Below are 22,191 nucleotides of genomic sequence, written 5' to 3'. Positions count from 1 at the left end.
CCCCTTTAATTATCATTCCTTTTTTCCCCTAAACATTTAGTAAATGAAATCTGTTCAGTACTTTTGGGATATTCTTAAAGAAAATTATTTCTATTGATGTGTGTCATTAGAAGAGTCCTTTAAATACAAAAGATAGTTTCAATGACACATCTGTGTCCTATGACAGGAACTAATTTCTTTTCCATTGTGTGTTTTCTTTCCACTCTAGGCCTTTTCTCAAACAACAGAGAATGTATTTCGTATTTGCTCAAATGCTGTCTTCTGTATCTACATGGTTGGCCATAGTTCTTCTCATATTTATCAGCCTTTTCCCTGAGATTCTCCTGATAGTATTAAAGAATGTAAGAAGAAGAAGTGCCAGGGTAAGAACTAAGTTTATATTGTAAGTTGATGTTTGGAAGGGGCTTCAGTATCTGCCGTGGACTAAAAATTTTGTTTAGAGATTTGCGTTAGTTACAGCATGTTAAACCCCTCCTTACAGGTTCATCACTTAATTTCCTCTTCTGCATAAAAAAGTATAGTAAAAACTTCGTTATCCAATGCAGGTGGTAAGTAGATTCCTTAATAGTGTTCTATGTGACCTGTAGCGATCCATATGGAGCATTTTATATGCTCCATATGGAGTTCTAAGTGGAAAAAATGGGGTGTTTTTTTTTTTTTTTTAGCCTAGAATTTTCACACCAGGAATTTCCACACCAACATTCCAGCTTTAACCTTAGAAATTTCCCTGTGGGTTGTTTGCAGATACTTTTTTTTCAGTTGATAATCCCAATTTGCTTCTTTCAAACCTTTCCCCTTCCTTTAATTATAGTGCTGCTTAATCTCTGTGTTGCTTCTAGCCCTGTCTGTCCAGCAGTATATTTGAACCAAAGAGAATTCCCCGGATGTAATTTCTGCATCCTTAAGCTTCCTGAACACACTTGTAAAAATTAAGATAGTTTTATGAGTGTGTTTTTCTTTTTGCTGCTTAAATTATAGATTTCTTGTGGGAATGAGAAGTTATTACCCTCTTCCAGCCTGATTGTCTGATACCTTTTAAACATTTCTAAAAAGTCTTTAAAGTGAAAGGGGTAGATTAGCTTGGAAGAGGAAACTTCTGGCAAATTTTAACCAACAGGTGAATTAAATATGTCCAGTCCCTGCCAACACCTAACTCATTTGCCAGACAGAACCCTTGTTTTTATCCTCTCAACACCAACTGATTGTATGGCCTGTCCGATGCAATATTTTCAGGAAATAGTCTCAGGTTTATCTGCCTGACCTATTTGATCAAATTTGCCAGCCAGTTTAGCCTCAAAGCTGGCTTGTCTGATTTTGTTTGTGGCCTGTTGATTTGATAGAATCCCGTGGTTGGCAGCATGTAGATGTAGGGCACTAAAATGGTTATATAATGAGAAAATCTTTAGGGACCAGCTGTGTGAAAGAGGACCTTCACGATCCGTAAGGCAGTATGAGCCCCAGGCGAGAGCAGTAGATGACCAGTGGTATAAGACACACTGAGTTGGGTGTGCAGAGCTGATCCCGTACGGTTAGGTGGTCAGAACGGCCTTCACTCACTGCTTCTGCATGTCTTGGTGGGTGGCACTGCACCCAGTAACATGAGCCTGCTCTCTAATCCTTCTAGTAGACCCCTGACTAACTCCCTCCAGCCTGGCGTTTGGTCTTAGGATGGGCAAGTGGCATTTACTTGCCTGCATAGACCTTAACATCAGTTGAACAGGGGTAGAACAGGTCCGATATAACGGGTTTTTCCCAGAACGGCTCAAGTGGCCATTTATATCAAGCCAAATAAAAAGATGTCCCTGGAAGAAGTGGCTTGGTGCCTTGTCGTAATAGACAAGTTTGTGGGAAGGATCTCTGGGGCGCTCTTCTGTTCCCCTTGTTTGGGAGTGTGCTCCGAAACGTTTTTCCTATTTGGGTTAATGGAGCTCATGCTAAGTAATGGCTCACACCCGGCTTCCTGCTCTAAAGATGGTACCAAAATCTCCAACATCAAAACCTTCAAACAAACCATCGTAGCCTCTTCCTGAGGCCCTTTCTTTTAGAACCAAAATTAGACACTGGCTGGAGGTGACCTGGACAGAAACTAAATGGAGGGTTGCTGCAGAGCAGTCACGGACAAAGACATACAACATTTTCTTGCCATGCAGACAGGAGATTCCAAACTCGTGTCGAAAGCATGAGGTTCAGCATGAGATTTCTTTGCCATGGGTGGTTATGTCCATGATAGGAGTTTAGCGTCTGTGCTATAGCTTGGCATGCCGGTGTGCTACAACAAATCAGGGAGATTTCCATGGTCACCGTCATTCATTCGATCATTCATTCATTTCTTCCTACCCTCATAGAACCAGAACATGTGTCGAACCGCCTACTGATGAACATCTCTCTTTACATCCAATGTCTGAAAGGCTGAACAGTTTTTCAGACTCTGTGGGATTTTTGAGAGTTGCAGATGAGACAGAAAGTTGTGGGCACTCAGCAGCACTGCCTCCCTCCCCCCCCACCCCCGTGAGAAAATGCAAGAGCAAACCAGTCCATATGAATGCATAAAGGCCAATGGAGACATGCCATGTCACTTGTGGTTACACAAGGCCCTGCTGGGCCATATCAAAGAGGCAGAGGCCACTTTAAAGATGAAGAAGAAAGACAATCTTCATCACCAGCAGTCTGATGTCCAGGGCGACTTCCTACTTGGTTTAAATATCCCTTGCTAAGGCATTGGCCTCCCTTTGAAAGGGAGGCAAAAAATTCTTTTATAGTGGGTCAGCCTTAAACCTGACAGGCTCCCCAGCGGGGGGAAGTATGTGTCCCTACCTAGAGGCGGAAGAGTCTCCCCCTTGACTTCATCCAGCTAGCATCTTGGATCCTTCGTGCACAAAGCCAGAAATACCTGTGGCAACTGGGCTGCCCGTGCTGTCCTCCTGTGGGCCTTGGCGGCTGCTTTCAAAGGGGAACTCAGCAGTGGGTAGTGAAAACGAAGCTAAGCCATTTACATTCAACAATTTTAGAAGCAGCCTTCTGTTAGGTTCCATTCAGTTCACACTTTGCCTGAGGGTCCACTATAAGTTAGCTACTATACTAGGTCTCCGGAATTCAGGGATGAGTCAGATGTGGCTCCAGCTCACAGGGAGCTCTCTCCAGTTAAGTTAGAAAGGGAATTTATACGGAGCTTTTCTGTCAGCAGGTATAAAGCAATACACTCAATACACTCAGTGGTACGGCGTGTTGTATTGTAACACATCTGAGCCATTTCAGGTCACGACCTCTGAAGCTGCCGGTGCAGGGGCTGGTATGGCAGCTCCCCCGCCCCGCCCCAGCTGAGTTCTGTCATGACGTCAACATTTTTAAGAATTCTAGTTGCTTCGAAAATGGGCTCCCTCGATCATTGAATTCAAAGGTTACTTTAAGCTATCTGTTCCTCAGCTATCTTTTCAGCAGTGTGGTTAAGTTTTGAGCTAAAATCCCAGCATTAAGGATCATAAGGCTTTTCTTTAGCTTCTTAATTGACAGACGTACGTCACCATGCTGCTGACAGGATATGGTGAAACCGCCATTGAGCACCGCACGGTGGAACAGCAAGGTAATACTTTAAAGGAAATACGAAGCTTAGGATTTCTGGTATTTCGAAAAGTTGTGTCGCCTCCTAGCCCAGTCGTGGGGCCCTCCATAATCAGTCAAGTAACACTTGAACTTTCTGGCCAACCAGTGAATACCACTTTCCGTTTCCAATGGAGGACTTTTCCTCCTAACTTCATGGAAGTTTTCCCACATAAACTACCTCTGTCAGAAGGGAGGCTTGACTTTGCCTCCTAGACCCGGGGATACCGTAGGCCATTGGGAAGGGGCCTAGCAGCGCGGCCATGCCAGGCATGGGATGTCTGCACAAACAAGAAGGAATAATTCCATTCTGGAGGAAGCTCTTTCAGAGTGCAAGACAGGCAAAGCAAGAGCGTCAGCTGTCTGAGCAAAATTCCCAGAGAAAGCCCGTTGACGATTTTGGAGCATGGAGCCTTCCACCTTTAATAACAATGGTGCCAGGCTGATGACTGTTGCGAATCTGACAGTGCCCCGTACAACCGTGGGTTCTAAGGCTAAAAGCCCTGTTGACTGGATCAGACAAAAAGTTGAATCCTAACATTGTGGCTGTTGAGATGGACCTTTATGCATTGGCCTCTTTGACATACTGCTCATGGAGCCTGAGCTGGTGTCAAAAGCTCTCTAGATGACCGCAAAAGAATGTGGAAATTTCATCCTTACCTGTTCATTATCTCGCTTCTTCTCTCCTCCCCCCTTCACCCCTGCCACCACCACTTGCTGGCTCTATCCGTTTTGGATTGCTTCCGATGCTCTTTCCATGCTCTCCACTGCCTTCTGTGCTTTCATATTCCCTCTCTTTTTCCTTTATGAAGTAACCTAGTCTATGAACTCCTAAAATCTCTGCTTCCTAGAAGTACTTTTATCTCAGACGGTTGGATGGAAGGTTTTGAGTGCACCAAAATGTGCTTACAGCGGCAGTCTCAAATAATTAGGCTCGTATATCAAACGTGGGGGTGGGGGACTTGGTGCCATATTAATCTTGTTGTGAGACTTTTGCCCGCAAAATAGAAGGCAGAACAATTTAATTTTTTTTCTCAGAAACGATTTCGTTCTCTAGCTTTATCAATTGGTCATTTGCATGTTGCCAACATGTCACCAACTTTATTTAAGGTAAAATATGAACAGGAAAAATTATATATAATTATGTTAAAACATATGTGAATAAGTGACAAAGTATTTGCCTTTAGAAGTTTTATTGTTTATTAGATTCTGCTAGATGCATATGATACTTTAGCTGGTTTCTTTTTTTTCACACCTATTTTCATTAGTCACTAAGTAGATAATATGGGTAATCGTAATTAGCAGAATTGTCAAACTCATCGCTGTAGTTGACCACTCATTTTCTGTTTTGCTTGGGCAATGCCAAAACCAAGTCTGCGACTCAGCTTAAAACTTCAGGCCTGGAGTAAGAAGGCAAAACGATAACCTGTTGGGTTTTCTGATTAAACTCTAAGTTACCAATTTTTACCTTTTCTAGGCATTTTAAAGGAGAAATTCGTAGTTCTTTAGCCTGCCCTTTTAAAGAGGGATCCATAAGAAAAGGGGGAGACCAACCAAATTGTGTTAGAATAACGAAAGTCAAGTATGGGTCCAGCAGTAAATGGGACTAAAATGTGGTTTCACCAGAGGTCTTCCCATGGTGCTAGTTTTATTATACTTTTAACCTGTAAGGCCCAAGAGCAGTCCCTTCGTATCGTGTCTGTGCAGTTGCATGGGAGAGAGAGTGCTTCACGCTTAGATTAGCGATGGACCCTGGACACAGCTCTCTGACCAGTGTCTTTTGGACAATGTAGGTTAGTGAATTAATGACTGGAAATTAGCCTTATCTTAGTGAGATGCATATATTTTTAAATTATTTTTATTTAAAATAGTCAATCTTCCCATTAACAAAATGATTTGAAACTGGTGAACAAAACTAGTAGCTTGCACATACAACAGAGACTGGTCCCAACTCTAACTCGACTGTTACAGAGAGTAATGCCTTCAAAACTAACATGCCATTTCGACTTCGAATTCTCAGGGTTTCTTTTTAAATGTCTTACATTTCAAAGAATATTTACTTTTTTTTTTTTTTTTGGTTTCTGCATTTCTCTTTCTTCTACTGCAATTTTCCACCCTTTGTGCAATTGTGAACAAGGTAACGAAACGCCTCCCTTCCTCAGGAACATCTACTATCTTCATGCTTTCTCAAACTTCCAGCAATCACAGTTTCTCTTGGAGTGAATAAGGTGATTTCCTTTCTTAATGTACCAACTTGCTTGCATTCTCATTTGCTTGACACCATTTTCTGACTCTTTATGAAAATTGACTTCTCATTACTCATTTTTATATCCTCTATTGATGCTTAAGAGTATTTGGTCATTTTCCTTTAATCATTTGTTCACCTTCTCAAACCGTCACACTGGAGAGGAAGTGATTTTCAAACACTTGGACCGGACGCCTCTAGTTCCGTTGATTCCTGGTGCGCAGGAGATGGCACGGCTTGTCAGAGCTAGTCTGTTCACCGAGACAGGAGTAGTTTTGCACAAATTTCTCTCTATTCAGTACACTCACAGCACCAGCACAACTCTCAGAGGTGTTCACCAAAAGGATGGTAAGGTTTACTAATCAAACCATATTGACTCATCTACCACATAACCAACCTACCGGTGTCATTTCCAAAACCCCAGTTCGCCATATACTACTAATACCTGCATACTTCTGCCATGAAAAGAATTCAATTCGAGTTGGAGACTCGCTTAGGTCTTTCAGTGTGCTCATTTAAATGTTACGCATTTGCTATAGTGTAAATCATTTGTGCTTTAGGCCAAAAGAGTAGTCTATAGGAAATGATTTTTTTTCTTCTACGTTTTTATCACCAGGTAGGTTAACCAGTCTTCAATTGTTTTAAGTATCTTTACCTCACTATTACAGAGAAATCTGAGCTGTAAAAGGGCATCTGACTCATTATCCACCAGACCTTCAGTCAGACCTCTTCTTTTACGAACATTCTCAGACGAATCTAATATATTGTAACAGGTACCTAGTGTTAAACAAGTGGGCTGGCTTTTAAAGAAACAGATTAACAGCATTATAAAGAAAAAAAAATGAAAATACCACTCTCTAAATTTTCTCTGCTGTTGGTGTGGTGAACTTTCTACGATTCTTTACAAAAAATATAAAGATGCATTCCTTGGAATATGGGAAAATCTATAGTTGAAATTTGTTAAGCCCCCAAATAAAATGCTAGGCATTTTGCAGAGCTTGAAGGACAATAAAATCCTTTTAATTTGCAAGGGGCAAGTTGTTGTGGCAGTGCCATCGTTAATACTGATCAGGAAATACCGTTTTGATTTTAAAAGAGCATTTAGAAAATTGAAAATAAATATTCCAAAATTGCATCTGTATAATAATCAAGTTGATTTAGCATTGCATGTCCTTTTGGGAAGTATGTGGAAATAATCCAGTGTGTTTGTACCTCCGTGTGCCGTGTCTGTGTGTTTGCAGGTATACACCTAATGTACTCGTAAATGTCTGATCCCCAAAATTAATGAACCAATCTAATCACTTTTTTTAATGTCAAGTTTTATTCAAGCTCAGTGTTTCTACTTTTCAGAAGTAAAGGTAAACTCTCTCCTAGCTATTCAGGGGGATGCTAGCATAATTCTGTAGAATGCTTCACGACCGATTTTTCCAAAAATGAGTCAATCCATTTTATAACCTATTGGTTCACTACCCCCCCCCACCACCACCCCCCCGCAAAATAGTCGGGAGGAATGGATATGCCATGGGAGGAGTCCTTGAACTCGGAACGACTCCTTCGAGTGTATTTGGTTTCTCACTACAGGGCCCTCTGTCATCCCAGACTTTGAGAGGCTCTTTACCCACCCATAGGAATTCAGAGTAATTCATTTGTCTACAAGCTTACCAGCTTGGAAGAAACTCCGTACAGCTTAGGGCGGGGCCCTCTTTCATGCACACATAAAAATTAGTGATCATCAGGAATGAAACTGCAGTTCGCTTCTCTTTGGAGCTAACAAGTGTGAGTCCTCCTCGCAGGCCCATGTTTTCATCAGCTGTCAACTCCCCCGCCCCCGAGCAAAGAGTAAAAACTAAGCTGATGGCATGAAAACATTGGTTCTAATATCTCCTACGCTTCATCCGCGGCATTCTTTCAGAAGCAGACTTACTTTCCCCCCATTTTGAGCGACTCATCCTGCTTGTATCTTCCCTCAGTAATGATCCGCTTCCCGGTAGCTTTCAAAGTCTTTTGTCCCAGATGGCCTTGTCCTAAGCTGTACGGTGCGCGTTAGCTATACTGTTTCCAGCTAATTCTGTATCCCCCTGGATTGCTTTCTTTAGCTTGGCCTGTGGTTTGGGAGACCAGGCTGGGTAGCAGACATTCCTTCTGCTTTTGGCCTCTCCAGGGCCTGAAATCCTACAATGACAAAGGATGAGGAACATGGAATTGAGGAAGTTTATTATAGACACAGTTGTGGTATTTTTAACGTAGTTATTTATTCCACAAATAACTTTTTGTGCAGCATTATTTTTCCTCTGAGGAAAATATTTGGCAAGTAGTTCAGCTACCGAGATAGTCCCTTGTTGAGAGAACTGTGTGACTCCTTTTATAAGTTAGTTCTCAGTGTGAACAGCAACCTGTTTTTGGTTAGGCTTCGTCATCATGACCCCGCTACTTGAAGAACTCTTGGGAAAACAGGGAACAGGAAGGAAATGGAATGTGTTCCAGAGGACTTCTAGTCCAATCATGGCAAGGAAGGTGCACCAAAATGGGAGGAAAACAGCATACCCCTTAAGGCCCTCCCCGACTCCTGTCTCACAAGGTTGGATTTGAGAGTGGAGAATGAAAGTTGGGCTCCCTCCCAAGACCAGAGACTTCCACTTCTTAACATACCTGATTTATACTCTGTGATCATTTGGCCTACCACATCCTAGCCCTGTAATAGCATTTGATAATGTCCAGAGGACAGAGAAGAGTCTACAGATTTCGGGATGTTTCTGTGGTTGCTTTTCTAAAAAGATGATGAATGAGAAAAAAAGAAGCATCCGCTGAGCCATAGATAACCTGATCTACCAAAAAGAAAATAAACCTCAGCATTATATGGGGGAAGGAACATGTTTCTTTCAGTAAAGGAAAAATACCTCTACAACAGCCTTTCAGAACTGAGTGTGTCTTTAGACTTCCTCTGTCAAAAGCTACACATCCTCAAAACACCGTAATCCATTCATTCATTCAACAGGCCTGAGTCCCTGCTGTGTTCCAGACACTAGTCTAGGAGCTGGAGATAGGAAAGTAGAATGACCCTGTTTTCAGGAAGCTCGGAGACTAGAGCGTCCTTGTGGGAACAGTGACAGAAGAGCCCTGGAGTATGCCAAAAGCAAAAAGCAAGTCTGAATCTCTTCAGCTAACAAATGAAGAAAGGATTAAAAACTGGTCATTGTGTCACTTTTTTTTTCCCTGCATGTGAATAAAACTTGGCACTTTAAGATCATTCCTTTACTTTCATAACAAAATTTACTACTTGATTTATTTTTGAAAATGCTAAACAGATGGTTTCACATTATTGTTAAAATAACCCTTTTAACTCTGTATATTTTAAATTTTTCAGAATCCGAATCTTGAGCTGCCTATGTTATTGTCCTACAAGCATATTGACAATGGTTACAGCTAAAAAAGAAAGCAGGAAGAAACAACTACAAAAAGTTACCATCTCAGGATACTCAATATGCAACAAATTAAACCACTCTCTTATGTCTAGGGTTCAGAATCAATGTCCATTAAAATACCAAATGACTCTCTTAAGCATTTACAGTTATTGTTAAGTAGCCGTTATGGCCAAAGCTCTAAGTTAAGAATCATGTGAAAGTTGAAAGCACGAATAATTAGAATATCTGGCTTTAGATAGAGTAACATAACTACCAAGTGGGTGCTCCTTTAACCCATGAACTCTGTGAATGGATTTGAACATAATAGTATAAAGTAGAAGTCATACAACGGGAATGAATAGACTTTGCTAATCTTACTTTTTTTGCCTGGCAGAAGAAATAGGCTGTTTGGATCACATTTCTTGTTCCTGCTGAATGATGATCTTAAATTATTTTTTCAAACACATGAAAGGAATACTTGAACATACGAGAAGACTAAATGGTATCAGTGCATCAGAATAGTCAACCTTGGTGTTCACCCACGTGCTCATTTTGTCTCCATAGAATATCCTTGCCGCCCCCCCCCCCCCCGCAGAAAAAACCTTGAACCCTTAACGTGGAAAGAATGTTCATCCTGGATATTTTTGTGAGAATCCAAAAAATTGCTTATTTTATTTTTGTTCTTCTGAATTAAATCCTATTTAATGGGTGTGTGGCTACTAGACTGGAAAATAAGACCTTTCCAGTCGCTTAGTAAGTAGCCCGTCCAGGCACTTAAGAGGTAACCGATTTTTCCAGTATCGGTTTTACTGGGATCTGAGGTGAGATAGGCAAAACCATAATTACATTTTAAAAAGCCATCTGAACATCAGTCTTTTATAATTTTTTTGTGGAGGGGGGGAAATATCTTATTTCAAATTGTTAATGGTTATTTTTTGAAAGAGGCCGCCTTTGTGCATATATGCAGCACTTTTTTTTCTGTAACTTGCCAGTTTGGGAAAGAGGGATCCATCCCAGGATGGTGGTGATTCAGCCTACAGAGCCGTGACCCTGAACATGAATGTTTTCTCTCTCAGTGAACATGCTTCGGTGATGGTTTAAGTTTAAACCGTGAGAGTCACCTTGGTAAAGTCCTCAACTTCCTGGAGTAAAGCAAGCCTTTAGCCTCCTAATGAGTTCGCTTAAAACGTAAAAATAAATGTGAAACGTCTTTATTAAATGTTAAAATTAAACATTTTTGGATATAAATGGCTACATTTGACTACTGGATTGAAATGGGCACTGAAAATGTGTTTTCAGGGGCGCGTGGCTGGCTCAGTCAGTGAAGCATGTGTCCTTTGGACCTTGGGGTCGTGAATTCGAGCCCCACACTGGGCATAGAGATGACATTTTTTTAAAAAAGTGTTTCAAACTGGTTTCCATTTTTGGTTGTCTTTCTGGCATGCCTGTACTATTATTAGTGTTTATATCGTACCTTGATTTAGAAAAGTATTGAATTCAATCTATATCTGTATTTATATGGCCCACGTGGCACATTTGATTCTTCCGTATATATTTTGTGTTAATGTTTAGGTGTAATTTGTCTTAAATTCGAGGAAGGACATGATTTCAGTTATCATTTGTTCTCACCTATCAGTATTATTTTTGAGTATTTTGTTAGATGTCATTCACAGCTTACCCAAATGTGCTGTGTTCCGGTCGCCTGTATTTGAGGTAGCCTACTGAAAACAAAGTCTGTGTATTCTTTGCCTATTCCAAAGAACTAAAAAAAAAAAAAAAAAAAAAAAAAAATCAGACCCAGGAAAGCTTTTGATGTTTTCTGTTGTTCTTGTTCGTGTTACAGTCACTGCTGTGTCATTACTGTTGTTTCACAGAAGTACTGTAGGGACTGTGAATGCAGAGGAGAGAGCCACGATAGAGAGAGGCTCGTGTGCACACTGGGGGAAATTACCGTAATCAGAACATCTAGGGCTGTGGAAATCTAATTGGTAGCTTGTAAAATTGCTCGCAGCCAGGAAGAAAGGTGACTAAGGGGGCTTTAAAGTCGTGTCTGCAGCTCAAATTCACGACGGTGATAATCATGGCCTAGATCCTTGAGAGGGACCTGGCTTTCCTTTTTCAAAGCTATTTTATTAGTGAGCTGCAAAATGGCTAGCATGGGTTAGCAGATGTAATCGCTCAAAGTAAGCCATCCTACAGTATTCCTAGCGCTACAGCCTAACCACCTTATTTTGTGACCGAGAGAGGGGGGAAACAGAATATTAGGATGACATACCCATCATTTGAACAGCTTCAGACTATCAAGATGTCCTTGTAATTTTCACAACCGTTGTCCATTGTTTGAAGATGTAACCTACTAAGCGTAAAACATAGATTCCATATCTACAACATCTACACCAGCAACAGTATAAACGTAGGCCTAAATTTGCAAAATTCATAATAATTTAGTGATGGAATTTTTTAATAACATGCAGTATATAAATGTGCAGATTTTATGCAAGTGTTAACAAAATCATTTTTCAGCTTGCAAAATGGAACTGCAATACTACATTTTTCACTTAAGCAATTTTTTACATCTACGTCGTTGCTTTCTATAATGACTGTGAATGCCATCTTTTATGAATGCAACTTGCCTTTTTCATTACAGAAATTTTTGTTTGATGTATCAATAAACTTTGGTATGATATGATTGATATTTTAGCCTCTTTTTTTTTTTTTTGAAAGGTCTCAGTTGGACATAAAAACACGGAAGCAATGTGGGGACAGGAAATAGTTTTTATCATTTGCTCTTCGCCTGTGTCTTGCATGTGTTCAACTGGCATTTTAGGGCCGTGGCTGATTTGGGGAGGTTACAGGTTTTGTGGGAGTTTTGAATGAGACTGTCTGCACAGATAAAAGTGCAGCCAAATCAGTATATACATATTGAAAATCTACTAGTGTCTGCTTGGCAGTGTGCTTTCTGCTGCCCACACATTGGAGGGAGTGTGATATATGGTGTCTCCTTCTCATTGAAATCATTTTCTTAAGTATCCAAACATGGAGCAGTTCTACAGTCGCTTGAAATTTGGTCCAAAGGCGCGTGCACGTGTGTGTGTGTGTGTGTGTGTGTGTGTACACACCTCCCTCTCCCTGCCCCTCCTCCTCCCCTCCCCCGCCACATCTGCATCTCCTCCCTCTCCCCCTGCCTGCATCTAAGACCTTGTGAGAGCCCTGCTGTCCTGGACTGCTAAGAAACTAAGATTTTTCCACTGTAGCTGGTTGCATGACATTTTTACACTTAAATCTCTCTGTTTTTGTAGCCTTCTGACCATGTTGAGTCTTTGACCTACATTTAGTGAATTTCCTTTTTATTTTTCTTTTTTTAATGTTTTTCATTGTAATTCCAGCATAGTTAACATGCAGTGTTATATTAGTTTCAGGTGTCTCCTTTTTACTCTTCGGTAAGCGGGAAATGTGCTGCGTTTGGAGGTGAGACCTGAGTTAGAGTTTCCAGTGCTCTCACTTTGAGCCATTTTCCTCTCTGCCCTCCTCTCGCCTGCAAAATGGTGTCTTGGGGGTGAGGGGTGGTCCAGTGAGGGACAGGGGTCGAAAACTGCTTCGTAAAATATCATTTGTTATTCAGATGAAATCATTGCTGTTTTTTTTATATTAAGGGGTATTTTATTGCTTTGATCTTCTTGATGAATAGTTGTCATTTACCAAATTTTTATAGATGTAACTATGGCAGATTCTTTCTACCTTCTTGGAATGAATTAGCCTGTGCAGGCTTCCTTCCCTTCCCCCACCCAGCTTTGTGGGGAGCTGCCTCACTGCTGAGTCTACCCAGGACTGGCCAATAAAGTAAGTATTGTGAGGGTCTGAGTGGCTTGGCCCCTTCAACAAGAAGCACATACAAAGGTTAGGAGCTGAGGTTATCACTATGGTTATTCCGAGGATGTGTCCATGGCTGAGGTGCTGGGCGCATACTAATGAAGCTTGAGGGCTGGAGTTCTGGGAATGGTCAGAAAAACAGGGGATAATGACTTAACAACTTTGTAAAATTAATTTGACACATTTTCCCCAGCAACTTATGGGCGAGGAAACATGGGCTCAGTTCCTAGTGTGTGGACCTAGTGGACTAAAGAAATGTTGCTGGGGATCAAGCAAGTCCCCATCTCCTGGGCCGTAGGAGCAGGTGCTACGAGCAGGCCTCCGGCTGAAAGGAACAGCACACCTCTTGGTGGACAGGAGGGTCTCTGGCCCTGGCTCTCCGTGTGGAGAAGGGCAGAGGATGTTCATGGTTAAAATGCCTGCTGCTGCTTTGGTCTCTTCATCAATTTGCCAGGACACATTTCCTGCCGGTAAAGCCACTAGAATCAACTACTCCAGTTTACAGTTAAACCGCACGTACTGGGCGCCAGGCCCCGTTCCAGTGACCTCCCGTGTATAGTCCTGCCCCTTTCGTAATTCAGTCTTGTGAAGCATGTATTTATGCTCCTCCGCTCAACAGATAAAGAAACTGAGTCACAAATAAAGGTCACGCTGTCTGGTAGAGCCAGAATGTTTTTTTCTTTTTGCAACACAAATACTGTCCTGTAATTCCGGAAGCCGTAAAATCAAGGTGTGTTTTTCCTGGAACCTCTGGAGGAGATATCTGCTCCCTTGCCTTTTCCAGCTTTCAGAAGGTTTTGTGATGGGGCGCCTGGGTGGCTCGGTTAAGCATCTGCCTTCAGCTTGGGTCATGATCTCGGGATCCTGGGATCAGGCCCCACATCGGGCTCCCTGCTCAGGGGGAGTCTGCCTCCCCCTCTCTCTGCCCCTCCTACCCACCCCCACCCCCAGCTTGTGTTTTCTCTCTCGAATAAAATCTTTTTAAAAAAAATAATGTGATTCCTTGTCTCAAGATCCCTTCCTGGTCCATCTTCCAATGTCTCTGCTCGCATTGTCCCGTCTCTGAGTCTGGCGCTCCTGACTTCCCTCTGCGATTACATCAGCTCCATGTGGATAATCCACGATAATCTTTGCATCCTGAGTTCTTTAAGTCACATCTGCACTGACCCTTTTTCCATGGTATGTTGACACAATGACAAGTTCCAGGAATTAGGAAGGACATGGACATCTTTGGAGGGCTGTCACTCAGCATACCACACCATCTCAGCTGAGGACTGAAAGGTCTTCCGGGTCATGGAACTTTCAAGTGGTGACGTTAGGAAAGTTCCAGGCAAGCCTGGAAGGTTGGTTGCCCTTAGCAAGGGGCCCTTGTTCCAGGAAGATCTTTCTACGGACTCGTGGAAGCAGAGAGAAAAGATGGATACAAGTAAGAGCTGTGAAGAAAATGTTTTTCCAATAACAGTACTTGGGAGAAAAGCAACCTTTAACCTTTAAGAAGTCCCACCCTGCTCTACCTGGTAGAGCCAGGTTTTTTTTTTTTTTAATTTATTTATTTTAGAGTATGCACAAATGCACACACGAGTGGCAGGAGGGCAGGAGGGAAAGAATCTCAACCAGACTCCGTGCTGAAAGCAGAGCCCGACCTGCGGCTCAATCTCCCAGCCCTAAGAGCCTGACCTGAGCAGAAATCAAGAGTTGGATGCTTAACCCACCCAGCCACCCAGCCGCCCCAGATTTTTTTCTTAAGTGATCTACATCCAGCATGGGGCTCGAACTCACTACATGCTCCACCAGCTGAGCCAACCAGGCATCCCTCATAGAGCCAGATTTTGAAACTAGGTATTCTAACTAGAGTTCATATACATAACCAGAACGCTGTATTTCCATCATTATAGCACCCCGATGGCATGAATAAACAAGTCATCCCGAGATTAGTGCTAATAAGAATGCATGACAGACCAAAACTTAGGGGAAATTCCACAAAGTAACTGACCAGTAACCTTCAAAATTACGGACATCATATAGGGGCTCGTGGCTGGCTCAGTTGGTAGGACATGCAACTTGATCTTGCTCTCATGAGTTCAAGCCCCCCCCCCAATTAGGCATAGAGCTTACTTTAAAAAAATAAATGAGCAGATTTTAAAAACAAAATTTAATGGGGCACCTGGGTGGCTCAGTCAGTTAGGTGTCTGACTTTGGCTCAGGTCATGATCTTGGGGTCCTGGGATCAAGCCCTCCACAGGGCTCTGCTCAGTGAGGGGGGCGTTGCTTAGGATTCTCCCTTCTCAAATAGAATCTTTAGAGATAAAATTTAAAAGAAAAACATATAAAATTTAGGGATACCTAGGTGGCTCATTTGGTAGAGAGTGCGACTTTCGATTTCAGGGTCATGAGTTCAAGCCCCGTGTTGGTCGTGGAGCCTACTTTAAAAAAAATGTATTTAAAGATGATGAAAGACCAAGACTAAGGAACATCCAGATAAAGAAAACGAAGATGACATAAATAAGTGCAGCACGTGGTCCTCAGTTCAATCCTGGACCAGAAGTTGGGCATGAGCAGGCTAATCGGTGAGTTTTGCTGAGGTATATAGGCTATATACTATCACAGGTTATATCAGCGTTAAATGGTTTTTGACATTGTGACTGTGTTCTATTTTGTAGAATCTGAGTAGAAAGTATATGGGAATTTTTTTTTTTAAGATTTTATTTATTTATTTGACAGAGAGAAATCACAAGTAGTCGGAGATGCAGGCAGAGAGGGAAGCAGGCTCCCTGCTGAGCAGAGAGCCCGATGCGGGACTCGATCCCAGGACCCTGAGATCATGACCTGAGCCGAAGGCAGCGGCTTAACCCACTGAGCCACCCAGGCGCCCCGGGAATTTTTTTGTACTATTCTGCAACTTACATCTGAATTTATTTCTAAATTATAATTTGAAAAATGAAATAAAACACAACAATGCAGAGCTATTAATGAGAGAGGACATTAAATTGAGCTGACTGTAGAACACTAAACTTAACTCTTGTTACCTATTATCTGCCTAATACTTCATGGAATGCTTTTACATACCTCATTTAATCTCCACAGCAGCTCAATGTGGAGATCATTAAACTCCAAATTCTTACAGATAAACTGAGGCTCAAGGAGCCTAGGTGGCTCAGTCGGGTTAAGTGTCTGCCTTCAGCTCAGATCATGATCCCAGGGCCCTGGGATGGAGCCCCACATTGGGGGGGGCGGGAGGGGGGGGTCATTGCTCAGCGGGGAGTCTGCTTTTCCCTCTGCCCTTCCCCCCAACTCATGTGCTCACTCTGTGTATGCTTTCTCCCTCAAATAAAAAATCTTCAAAACAACAACAACAACAACAACAACAAATAAAAATATCCCAGAGTCTCAGAAGACCTAATTTTTGCCCTGGACTCTCAGGACTGAGCCCAGGTCTGACCCAGTGTGTGTCTTGCTTTGCCACACGGTGTAGTTGGTTCAGAACCCCACGAGCATGTCCTGCAGAGGCTAGGATGATCAAAAACCAAATCTTTCTGCAATCATTTTCCCGTGGGCCACATGCCACTGTACCCCAAATGAAACCATGAGTGGGTCGTGCTGATGTTCTTAAAGTGGGGAGCCTCAAACTGCCGCAGGCCCTGGGGCGCCTGGCTGGCTCAGTGGGTGGAACAATGTGGCTCTTGATCTCAGAGTTGTGGGTTTGAACCCCAAGTTGGGTGTAGAGATAAGAAGAGAATCCAAAAAAAAAAAAAAAAGGAGGAAGGGAAGGGAAAAGAAACAAAGGGAAGGAAACAAAGAAACAAAGGGAAGGAAAGGAAAGAAGGAAGAAAATGCCCCCGGCCTGGGTTTCCCCTTTCATCAAAGTTGAGGCTATTGAACTGCGTTTGCCTCCAGTACTACCGAATCAGGTGTTTCCCAAGGTAAGTTTTATCCTCCTACCCCTGTCTCCTGCCGTCTGAGAATACAAGCAAGCTCCTACAATTTTTAATAATGAAGCATCAGGTTAGCCACATACACCAGGTATCAAAAAGTACACACATCACTGGGGTGCCGGGTGGCTCAGTCAGTTAAGCAACCAGCTGGTGATTTCAGCTCAGGTCCTGATCTCAGGGTTGTGAGATCAAGCCCTGCGCCAGGCTCCCCACTCAGTGGGGAGTATGTTCGAGATTCTCCTTCTCCCTCTGCCCCTCTCCCCACTTGTGCACTCTCTCTCTCTCAAGTAAATAAATCTTAAAAAAAAAAAAAAACACGGTAAAGTATGTCTATCACTTAAACAAGAACATGGAAACATGGACAACACCATTGATCTGAAATGATTCTACCCCACTTCTATCAAAAGCCCAGCTGAAGGACGCCTGGGTGGCTCAGTTGGTTAAGCAGCTGCCTTCGGCTCAGGTCATGATCCCAGCGTTCTGGGATCGAGTCCCACATCAGGCTCCTTGCTCGGCAGGGAGCCCGCTTCTCCCTCTGCCTCTGCCTGCCATTCTGTCTGCCTGTGCTTGCTCTCTCCCCCTCTCTCTCTGATAAATAAATAAAATCTTTTAAAAAAAAAAAAAAAAGCCCAGCTGAGATTATTGTGATTCAGCGTTTTCTAAACCAGTTGTACAGAACACTAGAGTCCGGGGAAATGTTACTAGGTGTTCCTTGAAAAAGTGGGTTCCCTGGCTAAATAACTTTAGGAATTTCCATGTATGATTGTACCCTGTCGGACAAATTACAAAGCATTCTAGAACAGTAAAGTCTACGGAAGATCTACTATCAATGAAACCCATATGACTTTGTGGAACCCACTGTGTTCCAAACCAAAGATCACTTTTGGCATAACCATCTAACAAGAAAACACTGGACACCCGTTTTTCATGGAACACCTTTCAGAAATAAAGCCACAGCTAAGTCTTTACCCTGGTTATGGTCTGACTCACACTCCTCCCCACTCACTTGGTGGGGTTAGTCTTCATGATCTAAAGATAGTCTTCAAGCCAAAAGCAGCAGTCAAGATTCAAACGAGAAAACAGACCATTACATGTGTTTAAAATAAATGGAATATAATACAGGGAATTGATGGCACACATGTTGGCTGACCTAAAAAGCCAGCTGGGGCTTTATGCAAAGCAACCCAGAGATTAGAGTAGGAGGCCCGAACCAGGGGCGCCTGGGTGGCTCAGTGGGTTGAGCCTCTGCCTTCAGCTCAGGTCATGATCTCAGGGTCTTGGAATCGAGTTCCACATCGGGCTCTCTGCTCAGCAGGGAGCCTGCTTCCTCCTCTCTCTCTGCCTGTCTCTCTGCCTACTTATGATCTCTCTCTCTGTCAAAATAAATAAAAATTAAAAACAAAAAAAAGGAGACCAGTGGGGTGCCTGGGTGGCTCAGTGGGTTAAAACCTCTGCCTTCGGCTCAGGTCATGATCCCAGGGTCCTGGGATTTAGTCCCGCATCAGGCTCTCTGCTCAGCAGGGAGCCTGCTTCCCCCCCTCTCTCTATGTCTGTCAAATAAATAAATAAAATCTTAAAAAAAAAAAAAAAAAAAGGGAGACCAGAACCACTCGTAGGCTTGAGGGGTCACAGAGGAGGTGAAGATCCTGCAGCCACTGGCCTGGGCTTTGGGCGGGACTGGGAATCGGGTGGTGGGCGTGTCTGGAGCAGCCGGGACCACAGCCAGGCTCCTACTTGCCCTGGCCCCCCAGCCTCCAGCTGGTGCTTTCCCTTGGCTGGACCCAGCTGGAAACCAGCTAACGTGGGAGGCTGGGAAACAGCTTGAGGGGTTTATTCTCTCAGAAAATGGGCTCAGACCCAGCGTATCAAGGATTGCAGGAGCCAAGTTCCAATTTCATATAATTACATCTACATAAACATAAGAGATAAAACCTTGAGGAGCTAGATTTCAGCCACCCTTTGTGGGTGGCTACATTTCAGCCACCCCTTGATAAACGTCACCCCTTGTTTCCCATCTGAAGAAAATAAATGTGGAGAAACTAAAGGCAACTCACTCCTGTACTATATTTAATGTGATACAGATAATGTTTTATGGGAGCACAGATGCATGGAGGTAGAAGGCCCTCGTGTTAAACAGCTTTCTCAATTAGTAATAGCAGAGACACTTGGGCATTTAAAAAAAAAAAAAGTGAGCTTAAAAGCTAGAGCTAAATGAGGAGGAAGCGTATCTAGGTAAATTCACCCACATCTTCTTCAAGAGTCAAGAACAATTCATTAGGGTCTGAGTAAAAAGCTGCAATATTAATTGCAAAGGGAATAATTTTCTCTATGTTCCTACCTCCACTAATAAAACAGAAACTCGCCCTTTGTGAAGTCTGTAGAGCAGAGTTTCTTTATCCATTCATCTGTTGAAGGGCATCTTGGTTCTTTCCACAGTTTGGTGACTGTGGACATTGCTGCTATGAACATTGGGGTGCATATGGCCCTTCTTTTCACAACATCTCTATCTTTGGGGTAAATACCTCCTAGTGTAATTGCTCGGTCCTAGGGTAGCTCTATTTTCAACTATTTGAGGAACGTCCATGCTGTTTTCCAGAGTGGTTGCACCAGCTTGCACTCCTACCAACGTGTAGGAGGGTTCCCCTTTCTCCACATCCTCTCCAGCATCTGTCATTTCCTGACTTGTTAATTTTAGCCATTCTGACTGGTGTGAGGTGGTATCTCATTGTGGTTTTGATTTGTATTTCCCTGATGCCAAGTGATGTGGAGCATTTTTTTTTATCTGTTGGCCATTTGGTTATCTTCTTTGGAGAAATGCTGTTCATGTCTTCTGCCCATTTCTTGACTGGATTATTTGGCTTTGGGGTGTTGAGTTTGATAAATTCTTTGTAGATCTTGGATAACAGCCCTTTTCTAATATGTCATTTGCAATCAATGGGGGAAAAAAACAGAGCTTTCCCCCTAAGGTCAGGAACACAGCAGGGATGTCCATTATCACCACCCCTATTCAACGTAGTACTAGAAGTCCTAGCCTCAGCAATCAGACAACAAAAAGAAATAAAATGCATTCAAATAGGCAAAGAAGTCAAACTCTCACTCTTTGCTGATGACATGATACTTTATGTGGAAAACCCAAAAGACTCCACCCCAAAATTCCTAAACTTCATACAGGAATTCAGCAACGTGGCAAGATACAAAATTAATGCACAGAAATCAGTTGCATTTCTATACACTAACAGTGAGACAGAAGAAAGAGAAATTAAGGAGTCGCTCTCCTGGGGCGCCTGGGTGGCTCAGTGGGTTAAGCCGCTGCCTTCGGCTCAGGTCATGATCTCAGCGTCCTGGGATCGAGTCCCGCATCGGGCTCTCTGCTCAGCAGGGAGCCTGCTTCCCTTCCTCTCTCTCTACCTGCCTCTCCGTCTACTTGTGATTTCTCTCTGTCAAATAAATAAATAAAATCTTAAAAAAAAAAAAAAACAGGTGAAATCTTAAAAAAAAAAAAAAAAAAAAAAAAAAAAAAAAAAAAAAGGAGTCGCTCTCCTTTATGATTGCACCAAAAACCATAAGATACCTAGGAATAAATCTAACAAACAGGCCAAGAATCTGTACTCGAAAAACTATAGAATATTCATGAAAGAAATTAAGGAAAACAAAAAGAAATGGAAAGACGTTCCATGCTCGTGGATTGGAAGAACAAATATTGTGAAAATGTCTATGCTACCTAGAGAAATCTATACATTTAATGCAATCCTTATCAAAATACCATCAACTTTTTTCAAAGAATTGGAACATATAATCCTAAAATTTGTATGGAACCAGAAAAGAGCCCTAAACAATCCTGAAAAAGAAAACCAAAGCTGGTGGCATCAGAATTCCAGACTTCAAGCTCTATTACAAAGCTGTAATCAACAAGACAGTATGGTACTGGCACAAAAACAGACACACAGATCAGTGGAACAGAATAGAGAACCGAGAAATGGACCCTCAACTCCATGGTCAATTAATCTTTGACAAAGCAGGAAAGAATGTCCAATGGAATAAGGGCAGTCTCTTCAATGGTGCTGGGAAAATTGGACAGCCACGTGCAGAAGAATGAAACTGGAGCATTTTCTTACACAGTACGCAAATTCAAAATGGATAAAAGACCTCAATGTGAGACGGAAATCCATCAAAATCCTTGAAGAAAACACAGGCAGCAACCTCTTCGAACTTGGCCTCAGCAACTTCTTGCTAAACACGGCTCCAAAGGCAAGGGAAACAACAGCAAAAAAATAATTATTGGGACTTCATCAGGATAAAGGTCATGATCATCAGGTCCTGATACCAAGCCCCGCATCAAGCTCTCTCCTCAGCGGACAGCGTGTTCTCCCTTTCCCTCTGCCTCTTCCCTTGCTTGTGCTCATTCTCTCTCTCAAAGAAATAAATATAACCTTAAAAATAAAAATAAAAAGCTTTGTCCAGCAAAGGAAACAGCCAAGGTTTCATTCAGTCTTTCAACCACTTAAGTCTCTGACTAAATGGACAAATTCAATGGAGGGAAGGTCATTTTAACCTCAGCGTAGGTCAAGTTTTAAAATGCAACCTTGGAAAAAAAAATAATAATAATAATAAAAATAATTGAAAAAAAATGTGACTTTGCAAAGCGCAGCTGGCTTTTTCGTCTGCCTTGGGAGCTGATGTATTCTTCAGTGCCTTGGGCCATGCTGGGACTGTAGATGGTATTTAACAAGTTTGTGTGGAATGAGTATATTTTATCTCTGATTGATGCCTGAACCTGTTTCTCAACTGGCTTTGAACTCAGAAGGGAGAGAGAAATGACAATGTATGCGGAGAATGTTCTTCACTTCCCCCCTTTACCTTCCCCGTACTCAGAGAGCCAGCCCCAGCTCGTTACCTGAAAAAGATACAGCACCGGAGAAACAAAATGACCCCCATAGCTTACCTTTGGCTTTTGTGTTCCAAACGCGGGTCATTAGGAATGTAGAAGGGTTGCAGAGGACAGAGAAAAGGGGTATCGTGGGCATCCAGTGCCTTGGGAAATGATGGCCTTGGGAAAGGACATGATGGCCGAAGGCTTCCCGCGGAATGCTGGGAGGAGAAATGAGAAAGGGGGGTCTCTGGGGGCAGAGCGCAGGCAGGACCTCCT

General features: G+C 42.6%; 1 protein-coding gene across 6 annotated transcripts in view; it reads left to right on the top strand.

Moving 5' to 3' along the window:
- Positions 1–11,936, top strand: part of ATP11C (ATPase phospholipid transporting 11C) — a 182,638-nt gene extending 170,702 nt beyond the window's left edge. For 2 of the 6 annotated variants that reach the window (XM_059156476.1, XM_059156475.1), the window contains exons 28-30: positions 209–362; positions 6,511–6,615; positions 9,207–11,936. In XM_059156476.1, coding sequence (XP_059012459.1) covers positions 209–362; positions 6,511–6,612 — 256 coding nt within the window. In that variant the 3' untranslated portion in view covers positions 6,613–6,615; positions 9,207–11,936. Of the gene's footprint in view, positions 1–208; positions 363–481; positions 549–5,734; positions 5,826–6,510; positions 6,616–9,206 lie in introns of those variants that run through there. The other 4 variants (XM_059156477.1, XM_059156479.1, XM_059156480.1 and 1 more) reach the window with 4 other exon arrangements.
- The last annotated feature ends 10,255 nt before the right edge of the window (positions 11,937–22,191 follow it).

The sequence above is a fragment of the Mustela lutreola genome, chromosome X (assembly GCF_030435805.1).
Source record: "Mustela lutreola isolate mMusLut2 chromosome X, mMusLut2.pri, whole genome shotgun sequence".
Classification (NCBI taxonomy): domain Eukaryota; kingdom Metazoa; phylum Chordata; class Mammalia; order Carnivora; family Mustelidae; genus Mustela; species Mustela lutreola.
Note: the sequence above shows the minus strand (reverse complement) of the source record. Positions and strands in the feature narration are given on the sequence as shown.